Source organism: Eptatretus burgeri, chromosome 14, assembly GCF_056783735.1.
Source record: "Eptatretus burgeri isolate ZD-2024b chromosome 14, Ebu_testis_v1, whole genome shotgun sequence".
Taxonomy (NCBI): Eukaryota; Metazoa; Chordata; class Myxini; order Myxiniformes; family Myxinidae; genus Eptatretus; species Eptatretus burgeri.
The window spans coordinates 62,564,682-62,578,726 of record NC_140974.1 but is presented as its reverse complement, the minus strand read 5'-3'; the positions used below and the strand labels follow the sequence as shown (position 1 = coordinate 62,578,726).

Here is a 14,045-nt window from a genome sequence, read left to right as displayed (position 1 = left end):
AAGCCAGTAGCTTTTGTGAAGATGAAATGGTTTCTTGGGGACCAGTTACAAGACATTTTGACCACAACTAACTTTGAGAGCATCGAGAAAGAGTGGACCATTTGCTCGTCTTTCTCACTTTCACCAAATCCCCTGGATCTCAACGGCCTTGAGGGCCATCCATTTGTAAAATTGGAATTGACGCGAAGGAAGGGAATGGAAGAGGAATGGAGGGTACGGGAGTGTAGGAGGAGTGGGTATGGAGAGAAAGGAGATAGAGAGGAGGGTAGAAGAGGCATGTATGGGGGTTGGGGGAATGGCAACCCAAATCCCCTCTTCCCTGCCCTCGACATTTGCACCCATAATAAATATATTCCCTCTTGGTTTAGCCACTCTCCCGGTGTATGCCCCAGTTAGAATAGGTGTACCATATCCCTGTGTTTCGTAAGAGGCGACCAGGGTTGGCGTCAGGAAGGGCATCCGGCCATAAAACATTGCTTCAAGAAAAAGCCAAACCCCTGCACAGCAGGGAAAAATGGCTGTAAAAACGGTCATTTTTTTTTTTTTTGGTTTAGCCACTCTGCCCAATCTTCCTTTTTAACGTCTACCTCTTTGGTCCCCACGAACCCTCAGGCAAAGAGTCCCGGCTGTACGCGTTCAGCTTGGCACAACTGAAGTTTCGACCCAGTGAGGGCGCACCTGCGCTGGGAAAGCCAGAATGCCGAGACTTCAAGTTGGAAAAGACAAGAGGTCGAACGCTGCACCATAACTGTATCACCGTGCCCGTGGTTTATATTTCATCGAATGTTCTGCCATTCTCTAGAATGCCTTGAATGTCACAAGCTAACTCTTGTTAAAGACTCCTACAGAGACCTCACAGGGGCTTGGGGGCAAGCCCAGATAACAGGAACTGTGTTGGGAGAAATGCTATTCAACTTGTCGGGAATGTTTTTGGTCATCACGTGCTTGTGTATTCTTGCTTCCTTCTCAATGCAGGCTGCCACCTGTACGCATTGAACACGCACAGCACATGCAAAACCCTGCGCATCGTGACTGCAATTCGAAACCGCTTGCTGCTTGCTGCCTGGCGTGGCAGGCCTCCCGATTCTCCACCCGGCGGTCCTCCGGGGGATGGTTTTCAGTACATCCGGGTGCGAGGTTGCAACTTCTTACCTCTGCTTTCCTTTCCATTTTGTCCCCCGCCATTTTCTTGCAATTAATCGCTTAAGAAGGGTCTCGTCAATTGACCGAGCGTTACATTCTCACGATACTGTTTGTCTCTATTCCTCTCCAGTAGGCCCACAATTGCTTCGAAGGTAGCGAGGCCTAGCCAGTGATATAGCCAGGCCCCAGCCAATTCAAACCGACATTAATCCGGGCCTTTCTTAATGTTTCAGTTATCCCGAACAAACCTGTGTTTTCAGGTGAACACATTTCTCAGCACAGGGTTGCCATTTGTTTTTGAGAAGCTTGAGACGAATGCAAGACCGGTATCCGTGCATCATGTGACCGTAATTTACGTCACCCCCGTGACAGGAGATCTGCGTACCCGAGGTTCCGGCAGTGTTGACGCTGCTCGATGGGAAAACGGGTGAGAATGACAACTTTATCTGCGTGGCGTGCCCACACCACTTCACTCTCCTCAGCGAGAGCACCGGTCAGGCCTTTCGCCTGCACCAGATCGACGCCAGCAAGGTGGGAGGGGGACGCTGTGAGAGAGTGTTCACTATCGAGCGCCGTTCTTTGCATTGAAAGCACGTAATTAATGTAACATATCTACACATGAAACTACCTGCAACATGTATACCGTTGATGGACTACGAATTAATTCGATTGATTCGATAGGAAAGCTAATTAGCTTATATTATAATATGCATGGTGTCAAAAATCAGGACGTGACATCGTCACTATGTGCATTGTTGTTGCAATAGGAAAGTAGCATTTCTATTGCACCCGGGTTGACCCGGCTGACCCGGCCTGCCGAGTCGGTAGTCACGACAGGTGACTTTGCATGAGTTTCCCCGAATCTTTATTCGAGGACATCTTACCATGAAAACTTGGTACCTGAAAGATGGTGTGCAGAGCTTTGTTTGTGTTGTAAATAATTCAAAGGTGTCCTTCATGAGCCCCGCGGTTTAAGGGTTGTGCTTGGCAAGATGGTTGTTGAGTGCTGGTGCTTTGCTCGCCCAGGTGAGCTTCTTGACTGCAATTGACCTGTATGAAGATGGCGAGGCAGGCTTGCTCTTGTGCTACAACTGTAAGTGGAAATGCTACATGGACGGCGCGTCATATGTTTCACGCTCTTTGAACAAACGCAAGCTGTGGTGGTGACGGACGTATGTATAGTGTCTGTGCCGGCGTACACATCCAATCGTATCGTGAAAAGAAACTATTTCATTTGACTAGACCTTCCAATAATGTGTATAATTAACGTAGGAGTCGCACGCAGGTTATTGGTGACATCTCGACACCCCCATCCCGCTTGGAAATTTTTGTTCAGAGGTAGGAGAGCTTGCTATATAACTGGATAATAGGTCCTGTGTTGTGGTAATACACATGGCTTGTGTAAAGTTGTGACATCTGGTGGTCGTCTTCATTGGTGGACCATTTGTATACCGATCCGAGAGTCGTTAGCATTAGACGTGGCGCAGGTTTTGTGATCTGGACGTTGACGGTGAACGAACAATCGGTGAACGATTGAGTAAATAGGAAAGCTAATTGGTAACGTAACCCTGATGGAAACCTCTCATGAGATGTGATTTAAGATCTCATCAGATCTCATGAGAATTCATCTTGGCTGTCTGTAAGCCGTATGAATGTTCCAATTGCAGACACGTGCTGTTACAAGAAGCTTTCAGCCTCCGCCATGAGCCCCCCTCCGTTGCAGCCTCCCCCTTCAGATTTGCACTTCTGTTGGAATCAAATCCCAACAAATATTGGTCAGTTCCCAAAACCCACCTGTTGTGACCATTGTTGCTGTAATTGTAATGTGAGCAATTGCTTGTAATTGTTTTGAAATGAAAACGAATTATAAGAATATTTTAAAACTTCCGTGATGTCCAAGGTTAATTTTTGTGGGTTTTGGTTATGCCATGGCTCAAAAACAGATTGTAAACATGCACCTGAGACTACTTGCATGATCTGCTTGTGTTGGCGTGTAATGCCGTGTGTGAACACGTGACGCAACATGTCCTGAAGCTCAACTCGCCATGCTGTGTGCAGTTTGTGCCTTCCCCTACTTTCTGGCCTTCACTGCCGACTGCCTGGAAGTGCGACTGATCGTCAATGGAAACCTGGTGCACAGGGCCATTATGCCTGGCCTTTCTCTTGCCTCAGCAAGTGTACGTCTGCAGGATATTCTTCACCGAACAGGGTCTATGATGTCATTGAGTCCAATAACCAGGCCTCAAATCACATCGGTGCACATTGTGGAATACAATTGTTGGGAGGTGGGAGTGGAGAAGGGGGCACTTTGGACCAGGATTACGGAGTGGTGTTTGGGGGAGGGTTTCTAAAATTGCCAAAAAATGCATTATATAATACCTGGATGGTGCCTTGCTTCATTGCAGAACACGTGATGGTAAATGAAGGATGGAACATGAACGAGAGATTAAAAAAAAAAAAATTTATTCCACGGACGCGAAGCGAAAAGTGGGGTTAAGCGATTGGTTCATGTCCGTCAGTTCGTCTGTCTTATCAGTTTATGATCGAGGACCAACTTGTTCGAATTGAATGTTGTTTTGAACATGAATCGGAACATGAAAAGGAAGACAAGTCTTTCGTTTTATTGTACTGTGGCTCAGAATTCGTCCCGAACGCACCTGCGCACATCGGAATGAGATGGCAGCCGTAGTCTGTTTGACTGCCAGAAAATCACTCCAAACAGGAAACTTACTGGTTTTCTTAGGACGTTATAAAGGACACAAACAACAATTACGAATCAGTAGTATAAGAGAGCCGTTTGTTTTTCTCGGAGATGGCTGAAAGGACGGTCGTCAAATTTTCAGGTTCATCAGTGAATGTTGACGAGTGTTTTAGGTTTTAGGTAAAATAAATATTTTGAAAATTAAAAAAAAAAACAAAACTTGGATTTTTGGGGGGATTTTAAAAAAATTTTAATCGCTCTATCGTGGATGTAGGGAACTGTGTAGGGTCCCCATTCCTTTGTGGGTGTATCGAAGTGTTTTATCCCCCCACAATAATGGGCCCCCCACAATGCCAGGCATCCCTGCTAGTAACTAATGTAATGTGTTTTTTATTTTTTTTTGTATACCTTGTTGAGGCTCGTGTAAGAGCTAACACTCACAATGCACAACAAGGGGGGCATGGGACAAAAGGGGCGGGAGAGGGAAGGACAAAACAGTGGGGAACAGAGACATTAGGGGATCTGTGGAAGGGAGAGGGATGGGGCGGGGAACATGGGGAATAGAAGACGGACATTACAGGGACTTTCAGGAAGGAAAGCAAGGAATTTGAAGGAGGTGGGTTTGGGGTGGATTAACGGGGGTCGAAAAGATCGAGGATTTGGATGGGGGACTATAAGAGGTGGTGGTGAACGGCTGTTTTGAAGACCTGGAGGGAAGAATGGGATTGAAGAGTGTCGGAGTTTATTCCAAAGGCGGAAAAAAAGAGGAATGAGCAAGTGAAGGTGAGCAGTGATTCGTGATTTTGTAAGTTTTACCAGGAGATTGCTGGCGAAACTTGAGCGCCCAGTAGGAATATGGGGGGGGGGACAGACTGGAGAGAGGGGGAGGATCGCAGACAGAGCAGGGGGGTGAGACTGGAGAGGAGATGGTAGAGGACAGAAAGACCACCGACCTGCCTGCAGTGAGAGTGAGAGCCTCATCGCAGGAGATACCAATGATCTGAAATGCCTTGGTTTCCACAGCGTGAAGCCAAGAAAAGTGAGAGGCAGGAGTACCAGCCCAGAGGGGAGAGCAGTAATCCGTCAGGTTGTGGATGAAATCTTTGTTTGTGGTCAGGAGCTCAGGTGGGCCGAGGAAGGACTTTGCACGATGGAGGATTCCCAGTGGGCGACTGGTTTTGGAGGCCAGTTTGGTAATGTGACTTTCCCAGGAAAGGTCATGGCAGATAGTGAGACCCAGAAGCTTGAAAGAAAAGATTTCTTCCAGAGGATTGTTGAGAAAGTGGATGGGGGGGGGGGAGGGGGTTCCAAATGGTCCTTTCGGAGAGACAGTGAGAGTGTGAGATTTGTCCGGATTGAAAGACATGTTCCACGTGTTGGACCAGTTTGTGATTTTACCCAGATCTGCAGTGAGCGAAGAAGCTGCTGCTTGCCGGACTGAGGGATGACAGAGGGTGGAGTCATCAGCAAAGCGATAAAGAGGATTTTCCAGAGAGTCCGTTCGACAGGATGATGTAACAGACAATGGGGAAATAGTGATCAATGAAGCCTCCGTCTCGTAAATTGCGACTCAACGTCGTCTTATTCCAGTTTTTAAGGGTGGTTGGTATATAAGATTGCTTCAGTGGTGCTAAACTTCTGGATTTTTTTTTTTACAATGATCTATAAATCATTATTTTATTAAAATTGAAGTACAGGAAGAAGGGTCTTGTCGTTCATGGGTTTCCCCTTCGTGCATTCGCTCTATTGCGATAATTATTTCTTGTGAAAAAAAAATGGTCAATGCGCTCGAATAATCGCAGGTTGGTGAACTATTTTCCACATTTATTCACCCAACTAACACAGGCCATCAACACAATAAATCCCTCAAACCCTCGAACATCATCATCACCACCATCACCACCATCACCATCACCACCACCATCACCATCACCACCATCATCACCACCATCACCACCATCACCACCATCACCACCATCACCACCACCACCATCACCACCACCATCACCACCACCATCACCACCATCACCACCACCATCACCACCACCATCACCACCATCACCACCATCACCATCACCACCACCACCACCATCACCACCATCATCACCACCATCACCACCATCACCACCATCACCACCACCACCATCACCACCATCACCACCACCATCACCACCACCATCACCACCATCATCACCACCACCACCACCATCACCATCACCACCATCACCATCACCACCATCACCACCACCATCACCACCATCACCACCACCACCATCACCACCATCACCATCACCACCATCACCATCACCACCATCACCACCATCACCACCACCATCACCACCACCATCACCACCACCACCACCACCACCATCACCATCACCACCATCACCACCACCACCATCACCACCACCACCATCACCACCATCACCACCATCACCACCACCATCATCACCACCATCATCACCACCACCATCACCACCACCATCACCACCACCATCACCACCATCACCACCACCACCATCACCACCACCATCACCACCACCATCACCACCACCACCATCACCACCACCACCATCACCACCACCACCATCACCACCACCATCATCACCACCATCACCACCATCACCACCACCATCACCACCACCATCACCACCATCATCACCACCACCATCACCACCATCACCATCACCACCACCACCACCATCACCACCATCACCACCACCACCATCACCACCACCACCATCACCACCATCATCACCATCACCACCACCATCATCACCACCATCATCACCATCACCATCACCATCACCATCACCACCACCATCACCACCACCATCACCACCATCACCACCATCACCACCACCACCATCACCACCACCATCACCACCACCATCACCATCACCACCATCACCACCACCACCATCACCACCACCACCATCACCACCACCATCATCACCACCATCACCACCATCACCACCACCATCACCACCACCATCACCACCATCATCACCACCACCATCACCACCATCACCATCACCACCACCATCACCACCACCACCATCACCACCACCACCACCATCACCACCACCATCATCACCATCACCACCACCATCACCACCACCATCACCACCATCACCACCACCATCACCACCACCATCACCATCACCATCACCACCACCATCACCATCACCATCACCACACTCGGTAGAGCACATACCTCCGCCAGGCAGTGCCTGATACAGTGGAACATATCGGGCCCAATTAGTTTTGAAATATCACGTGATGTATCGGTTTTGGCCCCATCTCTCAATGGTGAAGACTCATTTGAAAAATTAAAAAAATTTCGGAACAGGATCCGGATTTGGATCTTCAGCAAAATCGAACCAATTCCTCCATGTCACACACCCAGCATGTCCACCAAGTTTCATCCGGATCCGTCCACAACTTTTTGAGATATCCCACACACAAACAAAATAACAGATGGACGGGGGGTGATAAACATAACCTCCTTCCACCTTCGGTGGCGGAGATAAACAATAAATAACAGTGCAGCTCTGACAATAATCCAGCCGGGAATCTATCTGCTTGGTTTTTTTTTAAACTTTGTAATTCAGAAAAAATAATAATAACAACGAGAATATCATGATGAAAACTGTGGTTGTGGAGCAGCTATTGAAACCTGTACATGAGTGCGAGTGTTGATTTTGAGGATTTTGACATCAGAACATCCTCTTCCTTTTCTTCTTACTGATGTCTTCCTCTTTTGCTCATTGTCTGCTTCATCCTACAGAAAGACATCTACTTTGTTTCGGCCGAGCTAGGTGCCGCGGACTCCAATTCTCGGCAAATTTCCCCCTCTCCAACGCTCCCAAGCTCGCCCCAAACTCCTACTCCTGATGACGAGCGTTTGCCTCCACCGACTCCGCCATTGGCCACACCAGAAACTGGTATCTGTTGATTGTGACGTCATCTTCCTTTTTCGCAATGCCTATTGGTCAGATTTTTGTTGATAAAACTTACCTTAATTTCACATTAGTTATAAGAGGCTGGTATGATCCTCCAGAGGTATACACATCCTCCGCTGAGCTATCTAGCCTGTGTTTGAATCCCAACTCAGCTCTATAAAACTCTCACCCTGGTGTTTCACAGGCACAGGCGAGGCACCGATGTGTGCGCCGTCCCTCGGATGGACGTTAAACTTCGTGTCTCATCTGCTGCCATTATTTGATGGACGTTACGGATCCCAAGAGTAGGCAAGCTATCGCCGGCACAATGAACAAATTACAAATTCCTGCACAAAATTAACAGGGGGGGAACTGCATCAGCGGCACAGCTTCCCACGAGCAAATGATGCTTCCGCAGCCTCGTCCTTCATCAGACCATGACGACTATGGATGGATCTCTTCTGTTTTTTTTTTTTGTTTTTTTTTCTTTTTTGTATTTAAAGTCGAGGTTCATGGAGCAGCTAGAACATAGAACGGATGAGGACATAAAATAACAAAAGGAATAGTAGAAAGAGAGAGGGGAAAGCACACCAACAGCAGCATTGAGGGCCAAAATAGAGGCAGACTTGTAAAAATAAAGGATGTGGGAAAGAAAGAGGGATAGGGAAGACAAGATGGATACAGAAGCAAACTCTCAAGAAGGAAAAACTGAAAATTTGGAAAGAGGTCAGTTGGGGGATGATTAATGGAGGTAGACAAAATCATGGGCTTTGGGTGGGGGATGATCTGAGATGGTGGTGAACAGCTGTCTTGAAGACCTGGAGGAAAGAATATGGAAGTTGGTTCCAGTCCAGTCTAGTGGACTGTACTCTCGAACAGAGCATTGGAAGTGCCGAAGCAGTTTTTCTTTGGCTATTTGGCACAATCCCGGACGGGTCACCACTCTGACCATTTCTTGGAGCACAGCCGTGCCATTGATGCTGTGCCCCTTTTTACCAGTACACTGGTACTTATTTCGCCGACCGCAGGAGGATGACAGGCTGAGTCAACCCCACCTGGTGTTAATTCAGCAGCCAACGGGGCTCAAACTCAGGACCCGAGGATCGATCCCAAGCTAGCCACCGCAACCACGAAGCCAACACCAGGCTTGGAAGTTGGTTCCACAGGCCGGAAAAAAAAGAGGAACAAAAAACAGGAATGAATGCTCTCGGCACCAAATTTAAGTAATTCTAAAAAATTTTTTTAATTCAAATAATTTTTTTCTATTTTTTGTCTTGTTCCTTTTCGTGTTTTACGTCGATCATCATCGTGAGTCATTGGATGCTCCGAGTTGACGCGAGCCACTTCAAGTGTACGATAAGGTATCACGAACGAATGGACATGGGTTTTGATCGCTGGACGTTGTTTGGTAAAAGCGATTGCTCAAACTATAAAAAAAGAAACCTAGGACTATTCAAATGAGCAGGATTAGGATTAGTGAGTGGTCTCCATAGCCCTCGATCACGAAGGTTATTGAATTTGAACTGGCGGGTGTTAGAACAGTTGCCACGCGATGCTGTGACCCTCGCCCAAGTTAAAATGCCACATTATGTATTGACTTGTCCTGCTTGTTGACCCTTTCTTATCAATAATTGTACTTGTTGTGGGGGATTTTGACTTTTCATGTGAAATACTTCAGTATATCCATCCCAATGCCATGAGGGCGTCGATTCAATCATCGTATGGTCTGACTGCTTATTATTACCAGACCAAGCTGGTCAAGCAGATTACTTCCTCTGAAGGTCATCTCGAAAGACAGCCAGCTGGGTTCTCCATTCACAATCTGATGGCAACATATTGATTATTCTAAGACTCCCTTAGTTTGCGATCTGAATTCATATATCCGAATTCAGTCGTATTTGTACCCACAACCTCCGGTGGGTTTGCCTATTCTGCTTACCCACGAGGACACCATCATATTTTCAGGATCATGGCTTCCATCGATGCATCTAATAAATGAGCAATCCATTTTGGTGATGCCTTTTTTGTGACCATAGTTGACTGATGGTGGGTGAGTTTTCCTCGCTGTTGTTGATATGGTAAACTCTCCTGAGGTTGACCTTCATCTGATGAGCTGCTTCCTTCATAGCATAGCTAAAGGGGCTGTCACACCTTGACGTTTTAGCCAGCGTATGGCAAGGTATCAAAATGTATGTAAAACGCTGGCATACGCTGAACGATTGATGTTTTTTAAAAAAAGTTTTGGGCGTATAATAACGTGTTGGACGTATGCATAGCGTATTAGTAACGTACACCGAAAGTTTCAATCACATATAGATAACTTATACCAACGAATGCTGAGCGTGTTGTCGGCGTTCACAACCTATGCCCAACAATAGTCTAACTTATGCATAGCGCGGCAGCATATCGCCGACGATCACGTGGCGTAGGCTATTCATAGGCTGCGGCTCGACGATTCAAATCATAACCGCACGAGACATCAAAGTGTCAAGCCGCTGTCACACCTTGACGTTTTAGCCAGCGTTTGCCGACGTATGAAAAATTTGCCGAACCAAGCTGGCACACGTCGAACACGTTATGGGTAAGTTTTGTATACGTTAAGAGCACGCTGGCATACGTCGTCATATGCCGAGAAATTTTCAGCATGTTGAAAATTTCTCGACGTACTCGGCGTATGACACACGTTCCGCATACGCTGGCCATAAGTTGTAGGCACGCTACCCGATCGTTGACACACGTCGACACAGGTTACTTGTACGTTACTCATAAGTCGAAATGTGTGGACGTAATGTATAGCGTCAGTGTTCCAGACTCACTGGATTTTTTTCTTTTCTTCGGTATGACGGTGATGTTGACACTTCGATTTCTAGTGCGGTTATGATTTAAATCGTTGAGTGGCAGCCTATTAATTATATTATATTATAACCGCACTACAAATCGAAGTGTCAACATCACCGTCATACCGAAGAAAAGAAAGAAAAAAAACAGGGAGTCTGGAACACTGACGCTATACATTACGTCGACGTGTTTCGACTTATTAGTAACGTACAAGTAACGTGTGTCAACGATCGCGTAACGTGCCTACAACTTATGCCAGCGTATGCGGAAAGTGTGCGTCATACGCTGGCATACGTCGAAAAATTTCAAGCATGGAAAATTTGTCTAACACCTCAGCGAACTACGACGTATGCCAGCGTGATCTTAACGTATACAAACTTACCCATAACGTATTCGACGTGTGCCGGCGCTTTAGCCAAATTTTGCATACGTCGGGCATACGTTGGCTAAATAGTTAAGGTGTGACAGGGCCTTAAGCTGTGACACTGGGATTCTGTCATTTTGGGGCCATTTCCTGCATGAATCATTATCCTGCATGATCTGTTGCTAACATGTTGGGAAGAGGATGGAACGAGTACTTTAGCAATGCACAATTGCTATCTTTATTTAATTTCTGTATGTAAGATGTGAGTTTCCTTGCCCACTTGTACACAGTTGCAATGACCAACCTCCGGTTCACGGCATGCAGGTGAATCACGACCACAGCATATTTACAAGATTCCTCTAAGCAGTCTAGTTGGGAGCAGCATCGAAAGACCTCTTCGATCCCCAAAGGCCAGCAGGAAAGTTGCTGCCACCTCAGGGGGCGCGGCGGTTGGATCTGGAGGAACCACCTCCGGGAGCCACGGGGGTTCAGTCTCTGTGAGCTTACCTCCAACACGAATGGAAATCAGTGAGATCGCAAGCAGGACGCGGCGTGAACTCCTGGGTAAGACGTGCTCCTCTTTGACATTAATAATTTGTGATTTGTGTTGTGTCGTGTAAAATAAATACGGTTTCAAAAGGATGGGAAAGACCTTTGCTAAACGTGTCCACATGGTGGATTCCCATTGAAACAAACGTCCAATGAGATTGATTCAATGAATCAAACGGCGTTTGTTGGAACCAAATCACCCAACACAACCAAATCACCCAGCACAATCAAAACCATCCAGCACAATCAAAACCATCCAGCACAATCAAAACCATCCAGCACAATCAAAACCATCCAGCACAATCAAAACCATCCAGCACAATCAAAACCATCCAGCACAATCAAAACCATCCAGCACAATCAAAACCATCCAGCACAATCAAAACCATCCAGCACAATAAAAACCATCCAGCACAATCAAAACCATCCAGCCCAATCAAAACCATCCAGCACAATCAAAACCATCCAGCACAATCAAAACCATCCAGCACAATCAAAACCATCCAGCCCAATCAAAACCATCCAGCACAATCAAAACTATCCAGCAAAATCAAAACAACCCAGCACAATCAAAACTACCCAGCGAAATCAAAACCATCCAGCACAATCAAAACCATCCAGCCCAATCAAAACCATCCAGCACAATCAAAACCATCCAGCCCAATCAAAACCATCCAGCACAATCAAAACCATCCAGCACAACCAAAACCATCCAGCACAATCAAAACCATCCAGCACAATCAAAACCATCCAGCACAATCAAAACCATCCAGCACAATCAAAACCATCCAGCACAATCAAAACCATTCAGCACAATCAAAACCATCCAGCACAATCAAAACCATCCAGCACAACCAAAACTACCCAGCACAACCAAAACCATCCAGCCCAATCAAAACTATCCAGCGAAATCAAAACGAACCAGTACAATCAAAACCATCCAGCACAATCAAAACCATCCAGCACAATCAAAACCATCCAGCACAATCAAAACCATCCAGCACAATCAAAACTATCCAGCGAAATCAAAACAACCCAGCACAATCAAAACTACCCAGCGCAATCAAAACCACGCAGCACAATCAAAACCACCCAGCACAATCAAAACTACCCAGCACAATCAAAACTACCCAGCACAATCAAAACCACCCAGCACAATCACAACCACTCAGCACAATCAAAACCATCCAGCCCAATCAAAACCATCCAGCACAATCAAAACCATCCAGCACAATCAAAACCATCCAGCACAATCAAAACCATCCAGCACAATCAAAACCATCCAGCACAATCAAAACCATCCAGCACAATCAAAACCATCCAGCACAACCAAAACCACCCAGCACAACCAAAACCATCCAGCCCAATCAAAACTATCCAGCGAAATCAAAACGACCCAGTACAATCAAAACCATCCAGCACAATCAAAACCATCCAGCACAATCAAAACCATCCAGCACAATCAAAACCATCCAGCACAATCAAAACTATCCAGCGAAATCAAAACAACCCAGCACAATCAAAACTACCCAGCGCAATCAAAACCACGCAGCACAATCAAAACCACCCAGCACAATCAAAACTACCCAGCACAATCAAAACCACCCAGCACAATCACAACCACTCAGCACAATCAAAAACACCCAGCACAATCAAAACCACCCAGCACAATCAAAACCACCCAGCACAATCAAAACTACCCAGCACAACCAAAACTACCCAGCACAATCAAAACTACCCAGCACAACTAAAACCACCTTGCACAACCGAAAACACGCAGCACAATCAAAACCACCCAGCACAATCAAAACTACCCAGCACAATCAAAACTATCCAGCACAATCAAAACTATCCAGGACAATTAAAACTAACCAGCACAATCAAAACCACCCAGCACAATCAAAACCACCCAGCACAATCAAAACCATCCAGCACAATCAAAACCATCCAGCACAACCAAAACCACCCAGCACAACCAAAACCATCCAGCCCAATCAAAACTATCCAGCACAACCAAAATCACCCAGCACAATCAAAACCACCCAACACAACCAAAACAACCCAGAACAATCAAACCACCCAACACAACCAAAACTTCCCAGCACAATCAAAACTTCGCAGCGAAATCAAAACTACCCAGCACAATCAAAACTATCCAGCACAATTAAAACGAACCAGCACAATCAAAACTAGCCAACACAATCAAAACTACCCAGCACAACCAAAACTACCCAGCACAATCAAAACTACCCAACACAACCAAAACCACCCAACACAATCAAAACTACCCAGCACAACCAAAACCACCCAGCACAATCAAAACTACCCAGCACAATCAAAACCACCCAGCACAATCAAAACCACCCAGCACAATCAAAACCATCCAGCACAACCAAAACTACCCAGCACAATCAAAACCACACAGCACAACCAAAACCACCCAGCACAACCAAAATCACCCAGTACACTTAAAACCACCCAGCACAATCAAAACCACCCAGCACAA

At 46.4% G+C, this 14,045-nt stretch overlaps 1 protein-coding gene across 1 annotated transcript in view; it reads left to right on the top strand.

Moving 5' to 3' along the window:
• GARNL3 (GTPase activating Rap/RanGAP domain like 3) overlaps window positions 1-14,045 on the top strand; it is an 88,569-nt gene that overhangs the window by 60,712 nt on the left and 13,812 nt on the right. The window contains exons 20-27 of the mRNA XM_085855156.1: window positions 613-729; window positions 976-1,130; window positions 1,516-1,674; window positions 2,170-2,236; window positions 2,811-2,918; window positions 3,202-3,320; window positions 7,635-7,791; window positions 11,315-11,554. Of these exons, the coding sequence (XP_085711282.1) occupies window positions 613-729; window positions 976-1,130; window positions 1,516-1,674; window positions 2,170-2,236; window positions 2,811-2,918; window positions 3,202-3,320; window positions 7,635-7,791; window positions 11,315-11,554 (1,122 nt within the window). The remainder of the gene's footprint in view (window positions 1-612; window positions 730-975; window positions 1,131-1,515; window positions 1,675-2,169; window positions 2,237-2,810; window positions 2,919-3,201; window positions 3,321-7,634; window positions 7,792-11,314; window positions 11,555-14,045) is intronic.